General features: G+C 56.8%; 8 protein-coding genes across 8 annotated transcripts; 2 read left to right on the top strand and 6 right to left on the bottom strand.

Annotated features, from left to right (window-relative positions):
- Positions 1 to 944: 944 nt before the first annotated feature.
- On the bottom strand, positions 945 to 3,767 carry PUNSTDRAFT_55625 (uncharacterized protein). Its single transcript, XM_007388440.1, has 7 exons — positions 3,580 to 3,767; positions 3,509 to 3,526; positions 3,378 to 3,451; positions 3,242 to 3,325; positions 2,900 to 3,181; positions 2,731 to 2,836; positions 945 to 2,676 (listed from the first exon to the last, which is right to left on the bottom strand). The coding sequence occupies exons 1-7, from the start codon at positions 3,754 to 3,756 to the stop codon at positions 1,111 to 1,113; spliced, it is 2,307 nt and encodes a 768-aa protein (XP_007388502.1). The 5' UTR covers positions 3,757 to 3,767; the 3' UTR covers positions 945 to 1,110.
- Positions 3,768 to 3,928: 161 nt separating this feature from the next.
- PUNSTDRAFT_55624 (uncharacterized protein) lies at positions 3,929 to 5,143 on the bottom strand. Its single transcript, XM_007388439.1, has 4 exons — positions 4,817 to 5,143; positions 4,702 to 4,755; positions 4,275 to 4,627; positions 3,929 to 4,202 (listed from the first exon to the last, which is right to left on the bottom strand). Exons 1-4 carry the CDS (start codon positions 5,000 to 5,002, stop codon positions 4,019 to 4,021), a joined length of 777 nt encoding a protein of 258 aa, XP_007388501.1. The 5' UTR covers positions 5,003 to 5,143; the 3' UTR covers positions 3,929 to 4,018.
- Positions 5,144 to 5,216: 73 nt separating this feature from the next.
- On the bottom strand, positions 5,217 to 8,360 carry PUNSTDRAFT_108487 (Suf-domain-containing protein). Its single transcript, XM_007388438.1, has 8 exons — positions 8,042 to 8,360; positions 7,851 to 7,984; positions 7,187 to 7,786; positions 6,442 to 7,121; positions 6,224 to 6,376; positions 5,653 to 6,171; positions 5,458 to 5,592; positions 5,217 to 5,397 (listed from the first exon to the last, which is right to left on the bottom strand). Exons 1-8 carry the CDS (start codon positions 8,309 to 8,311, stop codon positions 5,354 to 5,356), a joined length of 2,535 nt encoding a protein of 844 aa, XP_007388500.1. The 5' UTR covers positions 8,312 to 8,360; the 3' UTR covers positions 5,217 to 5,353.
- Positions 8,361 to 8,572: 212 nt separating this feature from the next.
- Positions 8,573 to 10,361, bottom strand: PUNSTDRAFT_122909 (actin 2). Its single transcript, XM_007388437.1, has 8 exons — positions 10,269 to 10,361; positions 10,174 to 10,210; positions 10,117 to 10,122; positions 10,037 to 10,064; positions 9,918 to 9,986; positions 9,187 to 9,855; positions 8,965 to 9,109; positions 8,573 to 8,902 (listed from the first exon to the last, which is right to left on the bottom strand). Exons 1-8 carry the CDS (start codon positions 10,290 to 10,292, stop codon positions 8,753 to 8,755), a joined length of 1,128 nt encoding a protein of 375 aa, XP_007388499.1. The 5' UTR covers positions 10,293 to 10,361; the 3' UTR covers positions 8,573 to 8,752.
- A 441-nt stretch (positions 10,362 to 10,802) lies between these two features.
- PUNSTDRAFT_146570 (actin 1) lies at positions 10,803 to 12,841 on the bottom strand. The gene is made up of 8 exons (XM_007388436.1): positions 12,803 to 12,841; positions 12,555 to 12,632; positions 12,464 to 12,500; positions 12,403 to 12,408; positions 12,323 to 12,350; positions 12,205 to 12,273; positions 11,482 to 12,150; positions 10,803 to 11,425 (listed from the first exon to the last, which is right to left on the bottom strand). Exons 2-8 carry the CDS (start codon positions 12,576 to 12,578, stop codon positions 11,131 to 11,133), a joined length of 1,128 nt encoding a protein of 375 aa, XP_007388498.1. The 5' UTR covers positions 12,579 to 12,632; positions 12,803 to 12,841; the 3' UTR covers positions 10,803 to 11,130.
- A 196-nt stretch (positions 12,842 to 13,037) lies between these two features.
- On the bottom strand, positions 13,038 to 14,178 carry PUNSTDRAFT_55619 (uncharacterized protein). The gene is made up of 6 exons (XM_007388435.1): positions 14,110 to 14,178; positions 13,773 to 14,032; positions 13,578 to 13,638; positions 13,495 to 13,524; positions 13,157 to 13,435; positions 13,038 to 13,096 (listed from the first exon to the last, which is right to left on the bottom strand). Exons 2-5 carry the CDS (start codon positions 14,009 to 14,011, stop codon positions 13,406 to 13,408), a joined length of 360 nt encoding a protein of 119 aa, XP_007388497.1. The 5' UTR covers positions 14,012 to 14,032; positions 14,110 to 14,178; the 3' UTR covers positions 13,038 to 13,096; positions 13,157 to 13,405.
- A 2,316-nt stretch (positions 14,179 to 16,494) lies between these two features.
- Positions 16,495 to 17,265, top strand: PUNSTDRAFT_138751 (uncharacterized protein; the record flags this gene model as incomplete). The annotated part of the gene is made up of 1 exon (XM_007388434.1): positions 16,495 to 17,265. One exon carries the CDS (start codon positions 16,495 to 16,497, stop codon positions 17,263 to 17,265), a length of 771 nt encoding a protein of 256 aa, XP_007388496.1.
- A 350-nt stretch (positions 17,266 to 17,615) lies between these two features.
- On the top strand, positions 17,616 to 18,563 carry PUNSTDRAFT_47594 (uncharacterized protein; the record flags this gene model as incomplete). The annotated part of the gene is made up of 1 exon (XM_007388433.1): positions 17,616 to 18,563. One exon carries the CDS (start codon positions 17,616 to 17,618, stop codon positions 18,561 to 18,563), a length of 948 nt encoding a protein of 315 aa, XP_007388495.1.
- Positions 18,564 to 18,569: the final 6 nt, after the last annotated feature.

Here is an 18,569-nt window from a genome sequence, read left to right as displayed (position 1 = left end):
TGATGTTCGCGGTATCTTTGACTCTCGGCCCTCGTGCCCCCGGAGAGCGCGCGCCCGAATTGCGAACACAGTCGGGCGCGTGCATCTCACCCCAACTCCCTCACTGACACACATCTCTCTAGGTGACGAACGCGCTTTACTGAATGTTGAGTTTTTCTTAGGAATTTCAAGTTTGTTGTCGACGCTCCGGGATGGGTCTGGGTCGGGCAATGGAATGGAATGTTATAACAGCGTCATGTATCTCTCTGCGCTCAGTGTCTCCCGCATCATTGTGCAATGTATTCGCGAATTCGATGACATACCTTGGGCTAATTTTGTGCGACTGCCCGTGTCTTCTTGCGCGGGGCACATCGCGAGGACCATGTCCATGGATCGTTGGTATGAACGGCCACGAGTGTATTGTCATGCATCCACAAAGGGAGATGATCATGTCGAAGGGTACATCGAACAGCGGCAGCGAGCAATGGAACCATTGATGTCACCAAGAAGACCGAAACGGTATATGTGCAGAGAGAAATGATAAGGATAAGAGACAGAGAATCCGCGGAGCACTATGACGAGGAGTACGATGAGGTATGAGATACAAAATGTGAGAGTATCAGGCGTGGTGTCTAAACGAGTGGACGGGTGGTCGCGCCCACGCATGCTTATCTTCTACTGAAGATGAGTGCGAGGACGCTAGCAGCCCAGGGTGCAGTGTAGCAAGGGAAGGGGACACAATCATGGCTGGTATAAGAGCATGAATGTACGGAGTCCAAGAAGGTGCGGGTCCTTCCTTCGACCGATATCGGATGGAGACCACCGTAAGTTCGGGCTTCAATCCAAGCCCAAGCGCGACAAGTGCTCGGCGTGCCTTCGGTGCTTCTGCACAGCGCCGGTGGGGATTGCCTCTGCGGCGCGTTTCTCGACGGTCTTCGTCGGGCTGACATGAGGCGACGAGCTCGTTGCGAGCACACCACTCCCCTAATCCATGGCACATACCGATGGTCTTCATGTTTGCGGTTGAACTACGAAGCCCCCCCAGCACATACAGTGCATGAGATGAACTCATATACGCCAAGCAGCTCCTTCTATATGAGATTCGAGTGTTGACATTGCCCAACGACAACGCTACTTCGGAAGCTGCACATCCACGAACGCGCATCGGTCCCACTTCAACGCCCTCCCTCGGTCGGTAACGCCTTGCACGTAAAACCGCACGCCGATACCTTGCAGAGCCTCTGGAAGGCAAGCATCGTCCACGAAGAAACGGTGCAAGCGGCCGTCCAGACCTGTTGTACCGATGAACGTCGCCTGCCCCGGCAATGGCACGCTCGGCGCCAGCGGCGTTCGCGCCTGCACGTAGATGTTGAAGTATGAAAACGCGGGTGTCTGTCGCTGGCTGTAATCCAGGATCCACGCAGGGATGGGGTCGTCGGGAGATGTGATGGACAGGCTGGGTAGCGTCGGCAAGGACGCGGCAGTCTCCCATTCGAGCACGCCGGCGGATGCCGGTGCTGTACCGGGAGTGTACGAGGCCCATAGGACCTTCGGGTTTGTCTGTGACAGGGGTGCAGTTAACGGCGCTGGGTAAACGGCCAGCTGTCCGAGAACAACAGAAAACTTGTAGGACTGCGTAGGGTCCTCCACAGCGAAGCCAAGGGCGAGTCCAATGGCGACGCCATCCCTCGCAAGCTCGCATTGGTCGGCACTGAGCGTGAGCTGGACTGTCGTGCGGCTCCATCCTCCGGGAAGGTCGATCGCTTGATCTGTGGACACCGGGGATACGTTGAGGTTGTGATGTGCCTTGCCGTCCGGTGCCAGAATCTTGATCGATAAACCTAGGTCCACTTCCACTTGGGCATCGTCCTCCTGCGCGTCGACCTTGTACACCAACGTCACATGGTAGGGCATTTGGGAGCTCAGTGCTGCAGATTGCACTGGGACCCAGAGACAACGGAAAAAGGCATCCTCTGCGTCTGAGCCAGGACAGGAGAATGACAGCCGTAAGCTGCTGCCTCCAGTCCATGCATCTTCGAAGAAGATAGACGAGGTCGCGGTGGGCAACACGTCCGTCCGCGGGGGCTGATCGTTCTCCGCCTCCCAGGTGACAGCAGCCCTGGGCCACACCAAGTCCCCGAGCGAAGTCTGCTTATCCACGTCCGTCCACCCTCCTGTTGCCGCCTTGTCCATCACCTTCACGCCCTCCACCCACCACGCGTTCCCCACGCCAGGGCAGAACGTCGTGCAGAACGCCACGTCCAGAGGATCTGGAGGAGCGCGCCTCCCGAAATAGTTCGCGATGGGTTCGAAGGGCCCGTGGTCGTGCACCGGCTCTCCCTCCCTTCGGGGCGCCTCCGGCACGTCCGGCCGGCCCTGTTCGTCCTCCGGGCCAACCCACAGCAGCCGCTCGTACTTCCACCACGTCTGCCAATCGAACCCAGGCTTGTCCTGCTCCGACTCCCATGTCCATGCGGGCCCGAAGAGCGCGGCGCTAAGGCCAAGTCCGAGCGGATCGATGTGGGCGAGCGCGCGATAAGAGCCGAGGCCACCGCCGCCGTGTTGCCCGCGGCCCCATACATCGACTCCGACGTACACAGAGTTGAGCGTCTTCGGCTGTGTTCGGAGTTGGGCGAGCGAGGCCTGGGCGAGGGACAGGAAGTACGAGGCGGTGAGGTTTGGGTAGTGTGCGGGCCACTACACTCGCATTGTGAGCATATATACCCGTTGAAGGCGACGAAAGATGCTCACTGTGTAGTTCGTGAAGAAGGCTGTAGACGGAAGGAAGAAGGGCAGGTTGAGGCTGTTCAACCGATCTTGCCATCGGAGCTGACCAGTAACGACCACGCTATCGTACCTGATAGGACGAATACATACGATCAGCGTTCAAGTCTTGCGATCGTCCATGCGTTGGACGTACCATATAGTTTCTGCATGAGGTCCGACTTTCGACTTGAGTTCCGCGTCAAGGAGCGCGATCCACGCAGTCAGGGCGCGAGTCTGCTCCAGTCCACCTCGCAACGGGCATTCAAAGTTGAGCAAGTAACCGTCGAAACCGCGCTGGTACGCTAGATCCGCAAGTACCCGGGCGTAATACGGCGAGAAGGGAAGCGTGTCTCCTGCAGAAGAGCCCGTAACGTTCGAGGGCAAGCGTCCGACGAGGAGGCGCAGACAATCCGCTTCGCCGTCGCCTTCGAATATCCTGCGAGCCAGAAGAGATATAGGCATGCGTACGCAAGGGAGAAGAAAAACCCTGACTCACAAGGTGCCTAGCATTTTGACGCCTTGGCGATGCGCAGCCGTGCTCCATCCCGGCGGAGGAATAGTCACTCGGTGGTGCGAGAAACTGGAACGATATGAGGGAGATCCTTGACAAGAATCAACAAATGACGACGTACTATATGAAAGAGTCGCATAAAGGCCAGAAATTGAAGGTGTAACCATGCGCCGACGTCGATTCGGTGTAACCGCCCTATGATCACCGGGTGGTGAGCACACGAGGTGTAGCAAGTTGGAAAACCATCTTCACCTTGTAGTCGTGACAGACCTTCAGCCGCAGTCAGCAATGGCTATAATCGCGAGCAATCGGCCGTGGTTCACCAGTAGCTTCCCCTGGTGCGCTTGCGGGCCAGGGACCGGCCTGCGTGGCGTGTACGGGAGTACCGCGCCGAGCTTGGGCGACGGTTTCGACGCCCAGTCGTCTAGTTCTGCTAACGATCTGAAGAAGGGGGCCTCATCCTTGACGAGTATTGAATGGTCGGTGCCGAGGAGGGGCATGGCGAAGAGCGGATTCCGAGCCGAACATGGTGGTAAGCGCTCATCGTGGTATCGCGCGTGCGGAGATACGGGGCATGAAACTGAGTATAGAATTGTGATAGCGCTTGCAGTGCAGCACAGACATAAGATGTTATTACAGTGCAACTACACTATGCGACACACACGGTGTAAACGAAGAGGCTAATCAAAGAGTAGACCGGTTAGCTAAAACATACAGGTGCCGCAAGATTCAAGGCTGTGTTCCTGTCGAGCGACCGCCGCACTACCTTTTCACCACCAAAGCCGCGGCCATCTCTTCCGCCTGCTCTGCAGGAAGACCAGCGATCCGTCTCCACGTCGAAGTATGCATGTTCTCGCAATGTTGGATCAGCGAGGACGGCGTCGCATCGATGGGGAACGGCAGCAGCTTCACATGTGCCGCATTTTCCTGTTCCCGCGTCTGAATCCTGGAGTAGATTGACCATATCTCAGCATTGACTGCGGAGTGAGAGAAGTGAGGGAAGAGAAGGAGTGCATACATGCATAGCCGGCACCACTTTCGAGCATTATCCTCGTCATGGTACACGATCTTGAGGTGGAACTCCATACTCGTCTTCTCCTCCTGTCGAGGACGCGAGCGCTCCTCGTTCGGTGCGATGGAGGATGCTGCCCGAGCCTGCTGGTTGCTCATGGACGAGACGTCAAAGGGAGTCCTGCGGGAGGTCTCCCAGCGAGAGTACGCGGAACCACCAGAGGAGCTCGAGCTCTCCCAGTCCGCGACCCCGCCTGAAGACGAGGGCGTCCCCGAGTCAGGCACTGAGAACGAACTGGCGGAAAAGCTTCTCCTGCTCCTCGGCTCATCAGCAGACGTCGCCTGTGTTAAAGGGAGAGGCTATACGCGGTGGTAGTAGGTAAGAAGTCAGGAGAAGATAGCAAGCCGCAGCGATAAATAGCAAAGTGACTCACATGTTTACGCGGACGCCCGCGAGGTCTCTTGACGAGCGAAGCGTCCGGAATTGGCTGGCCATAGGAAACCAGACATGTCGGATACAGAAGCGCTCGCGAACGCAGCAGAACATACATGTTTCCGTGGACGACCTCGAGGCCTCTTCACCACCTCATTATGACCACTCGGGTGTTGCGAAGCGGCCTGGAGTTGCAACGCCAGGAGTGTCTTCTTGTTCTTGCTCCCCTTGGGACGACCGCGACCACGGGGTACAACGGAGTCCGAGCTGCTTGAAGTCGCATGCGACTCTACTGCCGACATAGCGAACGATGACGATCCAGTATTGTACAACGCAGATTAATAGGTGCCTGTTGTCTGCTGCAAAGCCAAGCAGAGACACTCTAATGGGCGTTGCTCTCTGGCCAGTACGTAGACTCAGGTATAAGCGATTCTTGTCACAGCATACGACGCGGACATGACATGAGAGGCGCGCAGTAGAATGGATCAACGGGTAGGGTCACACGCCACCATCGCGGAAAAACAGTATGTATTGCGGAGGAAGCATGGGTGCAACGTCTTACGCCTAATGGAAAGTAGCATCAAGAGCAGAGAAGGAACGTAGGTATATGCAGGAGAATGCATGCTCTGGGTTGTCCATAATTTTGTGTGGTATCACCACCGTCGCCCGCCCAATGTATAATCCGGTGGTGGTCGTGCTGAATGTGCAACAGAGTGACGGTTAGGGTCGGCGGCATAGTTGAACACCAATGACTCACCTCGGCGTGGAGGCATTCCATGTGGGCTTGCGTCGCGTAGTGGAGGCGGCGGCGGCCCAGCGGAAGAAGAGTTCGAACTGGGTATGATCGCGTTCCTGAACAAGCTCATCAAGTCGTCCGTCTTGAAGACAGGACCTATACACACATATGTCGTCAGCACAAGCATCACGAGACGCAAGGAGCAGAAACGCTTACCGTCGAACGCCGCCGGTGGGGGCAAAGTTCCGACGAACCACGAGATGACCGGCGGCACATGCACCTCCCTGTGCGGCTTGCCATGGTCGCGCTCCCTCCCCGCCGGGCTGGCGTACCTCCTCGCCGGGGGCGGCGGCATCTGCGCCAGCGCCGCCCTGCGCTCTCTTTCCCTCTCGCGATCGCGTTCCAGCCTCTCCCTATCCCGCTCCCTCTCCATCCTCTCGCGCTCCCTCTCGCGCTCGCGCTCTCTCTCCCTGTCCCTCGGCGGCGGGCTCCCACGCTGGCGTTTGGCCGGTGGCGGCTCGTCCCGCCTCCTTCCATCCGGCGACGCCCCCCTCTTGGCCGGCGGGGGCGCCATCGACGCAGACGACGCGTCCGGGTTGGCCTTGCCAACCGAGCTGCCGCTCGAGTTCGAGGACAGGTTGTTTTGGCGTGCGATGGCGAAGCCGAGGTCGCGCGCGGCGATGGCGTCAGTGCCAAGGTAGATATGGCGTTGGGCAAATCGCTTAATCGGAGGGTCTGTAAACGGAGAGTCAGAGTGATATCACCAGGTGCCAACAACGTCACTTACCGTTCGGATAGACTTCCGCGAACCTTCTCTCGAGCTCTTGGGAGCTGGGGAGGTCACCGAACTGGTATACATATCGCGCCCAGCGCTCCCATAGCGGGCGGGCGCGATCCGCGGGAAACTTGGTGACCGCCTTCTTGAACAGCGCGTCGGCATCTGTACGAACGTCGTGATCAATATATTGAAAAACCGAAAAAGGCATACTTGGGAATGAAACTCACTGTTCTGATCATTGATCGAGATGAGGAAGCCCAAATGCCTCGTCACAAACTCGATCTCGTCCCCGAAGAGCTCCTCTCCCTTTTCGAAGATTCTTCCGGCGACGGCGACGTCTTTGCTGCAATGGTACTCCATGAGAGCAGCGGCCTCGTACACCTCCCAAGGCGTCCACGAGTCCTGGCGGGCCTTCTTGAAGATCAACCGCCACGGCATCTGTCCCTCCGCCCGGCGCGAGAAGCGCATGTACATGATGTACACCAGCCCGTACTCCGTCCGCTTCTCCGCGAGCTCCTTCCGCTTCGACTCCTCATCCGGCGTGCTCGTCGTGGACCCCTGCGAGCTCTGGGTGTTCTGGGAGTTCATCGTCGTGTTCGCGCCCACGCTCGTATTCGGATCCGTGGCGAGCGTCGTGTCCGCGCCGGCGGCGGCCCCGTTCGCGGCCGGTGGGTAAACGGCATCGATCCGGGCTTTAAGGCTGTCCAGGTCGGCGCGCAGGACGTTGAGGAACGTTTCGAACGTCGTGCGCACCTTCGCGAAGTCGCCCTTGAGTTCCATCGCCTCGGCGTATGCAAAGTTGAGCAAAAAGCTCGCTGGATTCGCTTTGATGCCGGCTTCTAACCAAGTTATCGGCTCGTCCTGCTTGCCGGTGGTAAGGCCTTTGGCCCACGTATACGCCATGAACCTGCCACACGTTGTAATTGAGCTATTGGAACAAACACCAAGGAAAAGACGCAGGCAAGGGCTCACCAGATCTCGCCAAAGTATCTCATCCGCACAACCGCCTTCCTGTACACGCCCCTCAACCGTGCCTCCAGCACCGCCCGATCTTTCTCCTCCAACGCCAATGGATTGCTCTCCTCCCACTTGAGATACGCTTTCCACGCGCCCACGAGCGCTCTCTGCGCGGGGTCGAACGTCGGCACGCTGGGCAGCCAGACGCTCGTCCGACCGCTCACGCCGCTCGGCGGCGGTGGCGGCAACAGCGTCGCGAGGTGCCCGCGCAGCGTGCGCAAGACGGACCGTGCCTGCATGTGCTCGGGCCGGAGATCGGTCATAAACTTCTGCGCCGTCGTCCGGTTCAGGCCGTTCTCGAAGCTCTCCAGTTCGGACCACAGCCGCTCGACGTTCTCGAGCGGGATTTTCACGGCGCGGTGGTACGCCTTCCGGATGGCGTCGTTCTTCTCTTGCTCTTCGCGAGGTGTGGTCGGTTGCGCCATCTTGAGGAAGGTGACGTAGTCCGCCCACATCTCACCCGCATCCTTATCCTGACCGATGTGGCGCAGCGCGTACTCGTACGAGTCTGCGACGATTTTTCGGGCTCCTGGATCTGATCCCGAGTGTAGACGCCTGTAATCTCTACGACTGAGCAACCGTTCTACTTCAATCGAGGGTTACACCAGAAAGCACATACCTCACGTAACCGATGTAGTGCCGCCACAGCTCAACGGCGGGCGAGGTAGGCAAAAAACGTTTGAACAGCTGCTCAACGGTCGCTTGCTGGCCATTTTGCATGTAGTGGTTGATGTACGCGATTTGCGCGCCAGCCTACACAAAACATGGGTCGGATACACGGGCCGCGCTCTCAAGTTTTGCGTCACATACGGTATTCGGATACGTTTCCAGCAGGCGGTCATACGTGGCCTTCACCCTATCTAGCTGAACGACACCGTTCGGGCCCGGGGCCTCGGCGAGGTCCACGAGCTTCTTCCATCCCTCAGGGTTGTGCGGGTGGTCTTTCAGTCGGGCAAACAGGACATCCCAGGGACTCTGGGACGGGTCTTGCTGGGAATGTTGAAGTTGCTGGCTTGTGGCGGGTGAATCGATACGTTCGGAATTTTGAGAGGAGGCCAACACGGAATGATCTTGCAACATGCTGTTAAGCTTAAGTGGCCTTGTATTCAGTGCAACGAGTGGCGCCTCTCCAGGCGTGACTCGCCGAGGGGACAAACGAAGCCAGCGCCAACCGGAGCGCAGCCGAGACCGCCATGGGCACCGCCACGACGCGTTTACGTAAGCCGTCAAGCATCATTCACCGTGTCAGTATCCAATATTCAGACAATGAGTTTGGAGCTGATTTGCAGCCAGTATTTCTCTACGGAACGGAATCAACTTGTTTGTCTACCAATGAGAAGCCGCGAATTGAATTCGTCGCTAATATTTATCAGCTGCAAATCAGCTCTATTCATCCTATTTAAATACAAGCGCAGGTATCGTCCACATCGCAAACGCAAAAGCGCCCGCCCAGGCTGCTTCCATCGCGAACGCAACTACCGAACGCCGAGCACAAATGCTATCGATCCCCCCCATCTCTGCTCAGAAACATTTGCGGTGGACGATCGCCGGCCCGAACTCGTCGTACTCCTGCTTCGAGCACCAGAGATTCTGGAACGTCGACAACGACGCCAAGATCGAGCCTCCGATCCACACCGAGTACTTGCGCTCGGGAGGCGCGACGATCTTGACCTACAAAACGTGATTGCATCTGTAAGAATCACCGCGCGTCGACGACAGTGAGCACGACTCGCCTTCATGCTGGACGGCGCGAGCGCCGTGAGCTCTTTCTGCATGCGGTCCGCGATGCCCGGGAACATGGTCGTGCCGCCGGACAAGACGACGTTGCCGTAGAGCTCGCGCCGAATGTCAAGGTCGCACTTCATGATCGAGTTGTATCTGTAACGCGCATGTAAGTAAGTGCGCGAGCCAATCGTAATTCATCTTTGCTGCGGGAATCGCAGAGGGACACTCACGTAGTTTCGTGGATGCCGGCCGCCTCGAGACCGAGGAAGGCGGGCTGGAAGAGCGCTTCCGGGGCACGGAACCGCTCGTTGCCGATGGTGATGACCTGGCCGTCAGGTAGCTCGTAGCTCTTCTCCAGCGCGGACGACGTCGCGGCGGTGACGAGCTCCTGCTCAAAGTCGAGCGCGACGTAGCAGAGCTTCTCCTTGATATCACGGACGATTTCACGCTCGGCCGAGGTCGTGAACGGGTAGCCGCGCTCGGTCAGGTTCTTCACCAAGCACTCGGTCAGGTCGCGCCCGGCGAGGTCGAGGCGGAGGATCGCGTGCGGAAGCGAGAAGCCCTCGTAGATGGGAACGACGTGCGACACGCCGTCCCCCGAGTCCATGACGATACCCGTCGTACGCCCGGAGGCGTACAGCGAGAGCACGGCCTGTACCGACACATGGAACGCGGGCGAGTTGAACGTCTCGAACATGATCTGCGTCATCTTCTCTCGGTTGGCCTTGGGGTTGAGCGGCGCTTCGGTAAGCAGGACGGGGTGCTCCTCCGGCGCTACGCGGAGCTCGTTGTAGAAGGTGTGGTGCCAGATCTTTTCCATATCGTCCCAGTTCGTGACGATGCCGTGCTCGATCGGGTATTTCAAGGTGAGGATGCCACGCTTCGACTGTGCTTCGTCGCTGCCCGTGTCCCGCATAAGTGGCTACCGACAGAACGTGAAACCAGGGTGGTGATAACGTACCCGACGTAGGAGTCCTTCTGACCCATGCCGACCATGACACCCACATGCCTTGGGCGGCCCACGATAGATCTGCGTGTATATTTCAGGCTACGCTCAGGCTAAGGCGATAAAATCCTTACGGAAAGACAGCGCGAGGCGCGTCATCGCCTAAGCGAATGCCTTCAGATACTCGTGAACGCGCTCAAGCTGCCGTACTCACCCGCGACTAAGAGAACGCGTCAGATCTCGTGAACTCCATATAACGGAATGTACTCACATCCCGCCTTGCACATGCCCGAACCATTATCGATAACCTGCGGCCCCAGTCTTCAGACAACATTCACACCCAGAATATAGTATAATGATACCCACGATAGCAGCGATCTCGTCGTCCATCACGTATGTGGTATATGAGACTGAAAAGTAGTGGTGTTGACTGTTCGGAATCTGGCCTGGGAGATGCTCCGCTGAGGTCCTCCATTCCGAAGGGCGGTCCGAGCCTTTTAACGTAGGGCACGTCCGCTGCAACATGCGCAGCGCGCAGCGGTCTGCTTCCGCGCTGACAAACCCCCGCCAAGGTCGTTGGATACGGTCCATCGCGCGCTCGGGCTGCGCCGCAACGGTTCGTTCGCGAGCATGGGTCCAAGTTGTCAGGAAGCTGTCAGAGGCGGGCAGAAGCCTTTTTCGAACGGCCCGCCTAGACGACAGACTATAATCGGCGTGAGCGCGCGCATCTTCCCCGCTCGAGTTAACTGCCGAGGTCTGAGTTGACTGCGCATACGGTGCGCAGCTCTCCGCTGTATGACGCTCGCAGTGCACAGCCAGGCATCTATGAGGTGAAACGGCGCCAAGGCCGGTTATGATATATATGATAGCTGGTTACAGCTACGGCTAGCCGCAAGGTTCGGTTCGTTCGCGGTGGTGGTGCTTGCGAGACCAGCAAACTGCGGGCAAAGGGCTGGAGCAAAGGAGTTCAAGTGGTGAGACGTGTCCACCACCTGCACTCACGCGCGTCCACACAACCGACGTAATCTCGCCCCGCTTCCGCTGAGTAGGCAGACCATGGCAATGGAGTAGGTGAAAAGAGCCCATATCGTTACTTCTTGACAGCAAAGATCACCGTATCGCGCCAGAACAAAGTATCGTAATATTGTATCTAATCCGCCTCCGCCTCCGCAAACCGTGGCGTCGTCGCGCGTCAGTCTTTTGGAGCCTCCCCCATGCGAGCGCGCGCTTAGAAGCACTTGCGGTGGACGATGGCCGGGCCCGACTCGTCGTACTCCTGCTTCGAGCACCAGAGGTTCTGGAACGTCGAGAGCGAGGCGAGAATCGATCCACCGATCCACACAGAGTACTTGCGCTCCGGGGGCGCAACGATCTTGACCTTCATGCTCGACGGCGAGAGCGTGGTGAGCTCCTTCTGCATACGGTCGGCGATACCGGGGAACATGGTAGTTCCACCGGAGAGGACGACGTTGCCGTACAGGTCGCGACGGATATCGAGATCGCACTTGAAGATGGAGTTGAAGCTAGAGGCAGGATCCGTCAGCGCTGAACTCTCACGGAGTCACAACAGTGTGCTTACGTGGTCTCGTGAATACCGGCAGCCTCAAGACCGAGGAAGGCAGGTTGGAAGAGCGCCTCGGGGGCACGGAACCGCTCGTTGCCGATGGTGATGACCTGACCGTCGGGAAGTTCGTAGCTCTTCTCCAGCGCGGAGGACTGCGCAGCGGTCTGAAGCTCCTGCTCGAAGTCGAGCGCGACGTAGCAGAGCTTCTCCTTGATATCACGGACGATTTCACGCTCGGCCGTGGTGGTGAAGGGGTAGCCACGCTCCATGAGGTTCTTGATCAGGAAGTCCGTGAGGTCACGGCCGGCAAGATCGAGACGGAGGATGGCGTGCGGGAGCGCGAAACCTTCGTAGATGGGCACGGTGTGGGTAACACCGTCACCGGAGTCGAGCACGATACCCGTGGTACGACCGGACGCGTACAGGGAGAGCACGGCCTGGATCGCAACGTAGAACGCGGGTGCATTGAACGTCTCGAACATGATCTGGGTCATCTTCTCTCGGTTGGCCTTGGGGTTGAGAGGAGCCTCGGTGAGGAGGACGGGGTGCTCTTCCGGCGCGACACGCAACTCGTTGTAGAAGGTGTGGTGCCAGATCTTCTCCATGTCGTCCCAGTTAGTGACGATACCGTGCTCAATCGGGTACTTGAGCGTGAGGATACCACGCTTGGACTGAGCCTCGTCACTGCATTCGACCGTTAGCATGATGCTGTGCAGCCGGGCAATCATCACGACTTACCCCACGTAGGAGTCCTTCTGACCCATGCCGACCATGACACCCTGATGACGGGGACGGCCGACAATTGAGCTAGTTGACTGGTCAGTACGGGCAGGGAGGTCTAGGTGAAGAGGCTTACGGGAAGACGGCACGAGGTGCGTCGTCACCTAGGGCAAGGTCTCAGATTGGGCACCATCTATTGAACTGTGAAATTCCTACCAGCAACTGCATACGAAGTCAGCAACCGTCCAATCAAGGGTGCGTAGTCAGAGACACTCACAGCCAGCCTTGCACATTCCGGAACCATTGTCAATCACCTGGCCGTCACGACGTCAGTAGCGCGCTACAACAAGGACGCGCGCGCAACGTACGAGAGCAGCGACCTCGTCCTCCATGGTTTTGGATTAGTCGTTACGGTACGTAGAGAAGAGAAAGGTGTCGTAGACGAGCTGTCCGCGATTGGCCGACACGTTGCGCGATCATCAAAGCAACGTCGCATGCGTAGATGGCGATAGCGCGCATCAGCAATGTCGTTGAGAGGAGGGCAGAGGACGGGGCATAATCGTTAGCAACGTCGATGACAGCGGGCAACGACACAGGAGCGAGCGGGTGTACACACCTTCGGCGTTGAGCTCGGCGTTGGGTTTGGGCAGAGGGTAATGATGCGAACAGCGAGGGCGGTCGGTTATCGATGGCTTTAGGGCAGGCCTGCTGCGCGCTCCAAACTCCGGGACAGCCACCCGCTGGCCATACTCTCGACCTCTGTCTGATCTCCCTCGGTGAATACAGTTCCAGTATATATCGACCACGTCTTGCGCTCATTCTGTATTCACTCAACTCCAGTGAGGGCTGGTGTGGCCCTACATGGTCTCTGGTCTCGATCGTATGGACGTCCATCCTTCATCCGACGCAGGTATATCGGCACTTTGTGGCTGCGAGTACATATCGGAGCGCAAACCAATCCCATCGACAGTTCCGCACGGGAGACTGGTGACCCCTTCCCGGCTTCGGGAAATACCTAAGATCGCATATTATCTGTTACGCAGACCCTCGAAACGGCAGGCAGGCCGTTGTCTTGCCGTGCTTGACAATGGACCTTAGATTGGCAGAACATCATGTCAACCAGTCAAGCTCATCAGGCTTGGATGTGCTCATGGAACAATATCTATGGACCTCGTGAACGTAACTCTGGGATATCAAGGCAAGAATTGTGGGCGGGTTATCACCAACATCTTGCTTCGGAGTCTCCTAGGTCAGCTCAAGTCCTATCTGGTCCTCTTGATCTTCCTCGTATACCGACAAAGCCATCAGATATTGGAAGCATGGAGACCATTGGACCAGGTATGATTCATTCGGTAATACTCTGCGATTCGCGTTCATATACATGTGCATAGTATCCTCCACAGAACTCCAATCCCAGCAACCGTGATGTGCAGCGATCTGTGATGTACTTGGGTAAGTTGCTTTCGCTGTCATGCCGCACGATTATCTGCACCTTCAGGCTGTAAGCCGCCATCTTCCTCTCTTGTGCAGACATATCAGCTTCTACATCGCGCTTTTGTATGCAAGCACCGTCTTACCTTATCTAGCAGGAGCAGGTGGCACTGCAAGTGGGCGTAACGGCCGGGGCTGCGCCGGTGAGAGGGACGATAAAGACGGCCTTCGGAACCGCGGTTGCGCCGCCGCAGTTGCAGCCGCATGTGGCGTCGGGGCCGAAGTGGACGGTGATCGTCGGCCCGAGGGCGATAGGCGTAGGGGCCGGCGCGGGGTTGGCAGCGACGAAGCCCATGACGGCAAAGAGAACAGCGGTGTAAGAGAGGAACTGCATCGTGACCGATGAGAGGGGATTGTGAGTGATTGCTGGGATGGCTAGACTGCGTTTGCTGAAGCTCCTCTGGATATCCGCCCTCTTTTTATACTTGCCAGTGACCTCGCCTTACACCCACGGACCGCTGTTTGTGCCTGCGTTCTGTTGGTATCTTCGGACTCTATGCTCGTGGGATGTATCAGCCTTACCATTCATTCGACACGCGGTCGTTGCTCAGCGTGCTCCCCGTCACCAAAGGGAAAGGAACAACGTGGAGGAAGCGTTGCTCTGACAGGAGGTGAGTATCGAGACCCATGTTCCTTGGACTGCGAACACAACCAACTGGTTGGCGTTGGGTGGAATTTTCACGTTATCGTTCGTAGAAAGGTTCTTCTCGGCGAAAACTCCGATGCAAGCTTTTTTGCTCGTGGGGTACTGATGATAGACACCCCTCTGTCGTGCCCTTGGCGCTACATCGGCATGTCACCTCGTCTGTCAAACTACAGTTTGCCGATTGCTTAACGGCCGACACATGGAAATAAGGATCACGAGTGAGAGTTGGGCGGTCCCCGTTGACACGGGAGAGAGAGCGCTGATATGGAGTCCATGGACCCGCTCGTCACGGCTGTCATGACGCTCTGGCTTACCGGGAAGGATCAAAAAGAGAGCGTATATCAAGCGCTACGACGTATTCTTGCATGTCTGTCTCTTCAATCTCGTACAGCAACGATGGTATATTGAGCCTCAGTACAGTGCACGGAGAGAGTTTGCAACACAGACGATCCAGTGCAGTGCAAATGCATGCATCAAGCACACCGCGCTATCAACCATGAACCACCTGTTAGTGATAGCATTGGTATGCTTCCTGATCTCGCATACGCTCAACTTCGCGAGTCTGACAGACGGTGCGAGACCAAGAACCATTCGAAATGCTGAGTGCGCACGGCTGCTGCCTACAATCATCTTCTATCTCGTTCATAATCGCATTCAGGCACACCCCGGTGCAAAAAAGGTAACGTATGACCCATACTCTGCTGTATCTGCGGCCGTCGAAGCAACAAAGAAGCCATGATGTTTTTATGTCCGTGTATACGCGGCAAAACAAGCCGGTGATCGCATTGTATACGTACCGGAGTCTTGAATTCTCGTGCGAACGTGAACGTTCTACCGTAGCATCGAAGTAGCAAGGTTTGTCTCGGCTAGATCGCTATAAACTCCTATGGGTCAATAGGGTGTATCTGCAGCACAGGCAAGGTGGGTGGAACTTTTACAGCTACATTCAGAACGATAGACGAACGCGCCCGCGTTCGGTTTGTGTGCCGTAGCCGCCGAGCTCCACCTTTCCCATATATGGAAAGGGGCTCTTCTCATGATTTTGGTGCTCTGCGTCCATGCTCATTCGAAAAATCAAGCATCAAATCGACAGAGCCCGGTCAATTCATGAACACAGCGCGATTTAAGGCAACTATTGTTCGAGTAGAGGCGTGCAGCCAGTAAACAAAACATAGCCGATAGTCGTCTGTACATGCGGAGGTTCACAACCGCCGCTTCTGAGCCCCAATCGTTGCTTCCATTGGAGTCCGGCAGGCTACGGCACACGAACCGAACGTGGACGGATTCGTCTATCGTTCTGAGTGTAGCTGTACCATGCACTGCAAATTTTGGCGGGGCTCCCCGCAGACATCTTTGACTACTGCGGAGAACTTTTACCACCACTCTAGTAAGCGCGCTCCGTCGTATGTACGTTCGCGCCGTAAGTACGCAAAACCAATTATCCCGTTTACCTCCGAATTCCCCGTCAACGGTTAGCATCATCACGAGATCGGAAGAATCGACTGTACTGACCGAGTGCCGAGATATACACAAGCTACTTTGCCCCGGCACGATATCTCTTGATCCTCAGAATCAAAGCACACGTCTCGGGCAGACGTCGGAACTTCATGGAGTTAACTTCACTCTCACCCGTTGATACAGTCGCAATGGTCCGGTTGATGTGCAGTCTCTTTAGTAGGTTGCAATCCCCACAAAGCCTACATACCGTAGTCTTCAGCGCGTGTCTACGTCCATCGACGGCTTGAGCGCTACAAGCCGTCGGGGGAGCTACCGCGTTTTCCCCAAGTCAGAAATATATTCAAGGGAATGGCATCGTTCTCAACACAAAATCCCGATGGCGAAGGCTCCACGGACATTGCGATGTAACTGAGAGTAAAGGGAGTTTGGGCGTGAGAACGATAAGCAACCAGCCTTCTCTCTAACCACGCGCTGGCGTACTTCTTCAACACCTCCGCAATCTTCAACTGCAAAGTTTCATGGCATCCGCAACGTCCCTACCACACGAGCTCTTAAATGACATTTTTGAGCGGGCTGCTGCAACGGATCGTCGAGCGGCCCACAATCTCTGCCTCGTTTCGTCCTGGACCAGACAAATCGCAGAGCGCAGCCTGTACACAGTGATCATAGCAGATATCCATAAGCGAGGAAACCTCGGCCTTATCATACACTGGATGGCGGTGATTGCAGAGGGTGGACGGGATTCGGCGATCGCGAGGACGAGGGCCGGTTATGTTCGTGAAATATGGGTAGAGTCGTGGTTCGGGACCGGAGGGAATCTCGTGAATCACCTGCACGAAACCCATCTGGACGAGCCGCTCTTAGCGAATCTGCTCTTGCTATTCCCCAGCTTGCGTTCTGTCGGTTGCACCCAGCGCCCCGGTGCCAGTCGCCTACGCACGGAACTTCAGTCATTTGCTTCCCGCGTCGCGGGGACACACGAGCAAAGCGAGTCTGCTACACGGACCCGGAGGAAGGAACTTCACCTCACGGTCGATTTCAGACCGGTGTCTCTTCATCGCTACTCACTCGCCACTACTACCTCGGTCGATGCGATCACTCACTTGCGCCTCTATCACTTGGCAGAAGACCGATCACCAAGCTCGATGTTGGCCTCGTATCGAAGCCTGACCCATCTCTCCATGACCGTTGCCACCAGTGAATGGCATGGACGAGCACACTCCCCCACGGCACCAACGTTCGCCCATTTGAAGATGCATGTGGTGGAATTACGCTCGGAAGGCTCGGACTCAGAGAACGAAAGATACCTCAGAGAGATCAAGAAGCATCGCGCGCGCGGTTACCCGATGTTTACGGCGATGCGGACGGGGTCGTTGCGCGACGATTGGGAAAGAGAGGCGTTTGAGGGCGACAGCATCTGGAAGCGGGCACGAGATTTCACGAGCGCATTGGAGCGCCGGGACTGGGAGCTTGCTCACAACTAGGACCATGGACGAAGTCCATACAAGTAGGCGGACGTAGCGATCCCTGACAATCAGTGGCATGCATATGACGATATGTCTGCCAGTGCATAGATGCATCTCACCCTCGTGTCGAATGACAAGCATTGTTGCGCTCAGCAGAACGCACTCTACATAGCCTGCTTCGGCAATGATGATGTACGGAAGTTTCTGGTTCCGACTCCCATGAGTACTGCAAGGGAGAAGTTGGCCGTGTTCGTGTGAAAATGAAATATTTGACAAGGCACTCTGTGCTCACCGCATCGTGTATTCCAGTTTCCACATAGCTCAGCTCGATGGTGGCATCTCTCCCGAACGAAATCCTAATCGACATAATGCAAAAGGCCGCTGCGATAGACCGCCGAACAGCCTACAATCTTTGCCTTGTTTCGTCGTGGACGAGACGGATCGCAGAGTGCCACCTGTACGCGGTGATCATCGCAAACGACCACGACAAGCCAAGCGCGGGCCTCATCAGACGTTGGATAGCAGATATCATGGAGGGTGGACGGAAGGGCGCGATCGCGAGAACGCGAGCTGGCCATGTCCGTCAACTATGGATAGATTCGTTTTACCCGAGCGGAGCGAACCCCGCGTATCGTCTGCACGAACTCTACCTACACGAGCCGTTCTTATCGAGCCGACTCCTGCTATTCCCGAACCTGGAGTCGATCGGTTGGGCACAGCGCCGTAATGCTATCTGGCTGTGGAAGGAAATCGCGGCCTTCGCTTCACGCCTGCCCGCAGAGACGACTGAGAAAGACGAGACCCTCGCAAGAACGCGAAGAAAGGAGCTTCACGTTACAGTCGACTTCAAAGCGGTTTCTCTTCACCACTACTCGCCCATTACTCCTACCTCCGTCGACGCGATCACTCACCTGCGCATCCACCACTTGACAGAGTACCTAGCGCCGAACTCGGTGTTGGCCACGTACCGAAGTCTGACTCATCTCTCTATGGCCACGCGCGCAGCTACCGGCGAGTTGCTCGTTAACTCGCACTCGCTCGCGGCTCCAACATTCGCCCACTTGAAAATGCATGTAATCGAATTGCCTCAGAAAGGTTCGGGGTCCCAGGGTCAGGAATGTCTGAGAGAAATCAAGATGCAACGTGCCCGCGGCTACCCGATATTCGCTGTCATGCAGATGGCGTCACTGCATGATGACTGGGAAAGAGAGGCGTCTGGGGGCGACAGCATTTGGCAGCGAGCACGGACTTTCGCGAGCGCGCTAGAGCGCCAGAACTGGGAGTACGACTTCGACAACCCGCAAGCAGCGTCATAAGCGGCT

Source organism: Punctularia strigosozonata (genome assembly GCF_000264995.1).
Source record: "Punctularia strigosozonata HHB-11173 SS5 unplaced genomic scaffold PUNSTscaffold_18, whole genome shotgun sequence".
NCBI lineage: Eukaryota > Fungi > Basidiomycota > Agaricomycetes > Corticiales > Punctulariaceae > Punctularia > Punctularia strigosozonata.
The sequence above is the reverse complement of the archived record's forward strand: the minus strand, read 5'-3'. Positions and strand labels throughout refer to the sequence as shown.

Coding starts and splice junctions, on each gene's coding strand:
- PUNSTDRAFT_55625 (XM_007388440.1), bottom strand. CDS start 3,756: ATGCCCCTCCTCGGCACCGACCATTCAATACTCGTCAAGGATGAGGCC. Junction 3,182..3,241: donor GTCAAAATGCTAGGCACCTT/GTGAGTCAGGGT, acceptor TCTGGCTCGCAG/GATATTCGAAGGCGACGGCG. Junction 2,837..2,899: donor CCTCATGCAGAAACTATATG/GTACGTCCAACG, acceptor TCGTCCTATCAG/GTACGATAGCGTGGTCGTTA.
- PUNSTDRAFT_146570 (XM_007388436.1), bottom strand. CDS start 12,578: ATGGAGGACGAGGTCGCTGCTCTC. Junction 12,501..12,554: donor AGGACGAGGTCGCTGCTCTC/GTACGTTGCGCG, acceptor CGTGACGGCCAG/GTGATTGACAATGGTTCCGG. Junction 12,274..12,322: donor GCACCTCGTGCCGTCTTCCC/GTAAGCCTCTTC, acceptor CCAGTCAACTAG/CTCAATTGTCGGCCGTCCCC.
- PUNSTDRAFT_55624 (XM_007388439.1), bottom strand. CDS start 5,002: ATGTCGGCAGTAGAGTCGCATGCGACTTCAAGCAGCTCGGACTCCGTT. Junction 4,628..4,701: donor GCGGGCGTCCGCGTAAACAT/GTGAGTCACTTT, acceptor CACCGCGTATAG/CCTCTCCCTTTAACACAGGC. Junction 4,203..4,274: donor AAGTGGTGCCGGCTATGCAT/GTATGCACTCCT, acceptor AATCTACTCCAG/GATTCAGACGCGGGAACAGG.
- PUNSTDRAFT_108487 (XM_007388438.1), bottom strand. CDS start 8,311: ATGTTGCAAGATCATTCCGTGTTGGCCTCCTCTCAAAATTCCGAACGT. Junction 5,593..5,652: donor CCCACCGGCGGCGTTCGACG/GTAAGCGTTTCT, acceptor ATGTGTGTATAG/GTCCTGTCTTCAAGACGGAC. Junction 5,398..5,457: donor TGGAATGCCTCCACGCCGAG/GTGAGTCATTGG, acceptor TTGCACATTCAG/CACGACCACCACCGGATTAT.
- PUNSTDRAFT_55619 (XM_007388435.1), bottom strand. CDS start 14,011: ATGCAGTTCCTCTCTTACACCGCTGTTCTCTTTGCCGTCATGGGCTTC. Junction 13,525..13,577: donor TTGGAGTTCTGTGGAGGATA/CTATGCACATGT, acceptor AATGAATCATAC/CTGGTCCAATGGTCTCCATG. Junction 13,436..13,494: donor GGTCTCCATGCTTCCAATAT/CTGATGGCTTTG, acceptor ACTTGAGCTGAC/CTAGGAGACTCCGAAGCAAG.
- PUNSTDRAFT_122909 (XM_007388437.1), bottom strand. CDS start 10,292: ATGGACGACGAGATCGCTGCTATC. Junction 9,856..9,917: donor CAGAAGGACTCCTACGTCGG/GTACGTTATCAC, acceptor GGACACGGGCAG/CGACGAAGCACAGTCGAAGC. Junction 8,903..8,964: donor TCGCGCCGTCCAGCATGAAG/GCGAGTCGTGCT, acceptor CACGTTTTGTAG/GTCAAGATCGTCGCGCCTCC.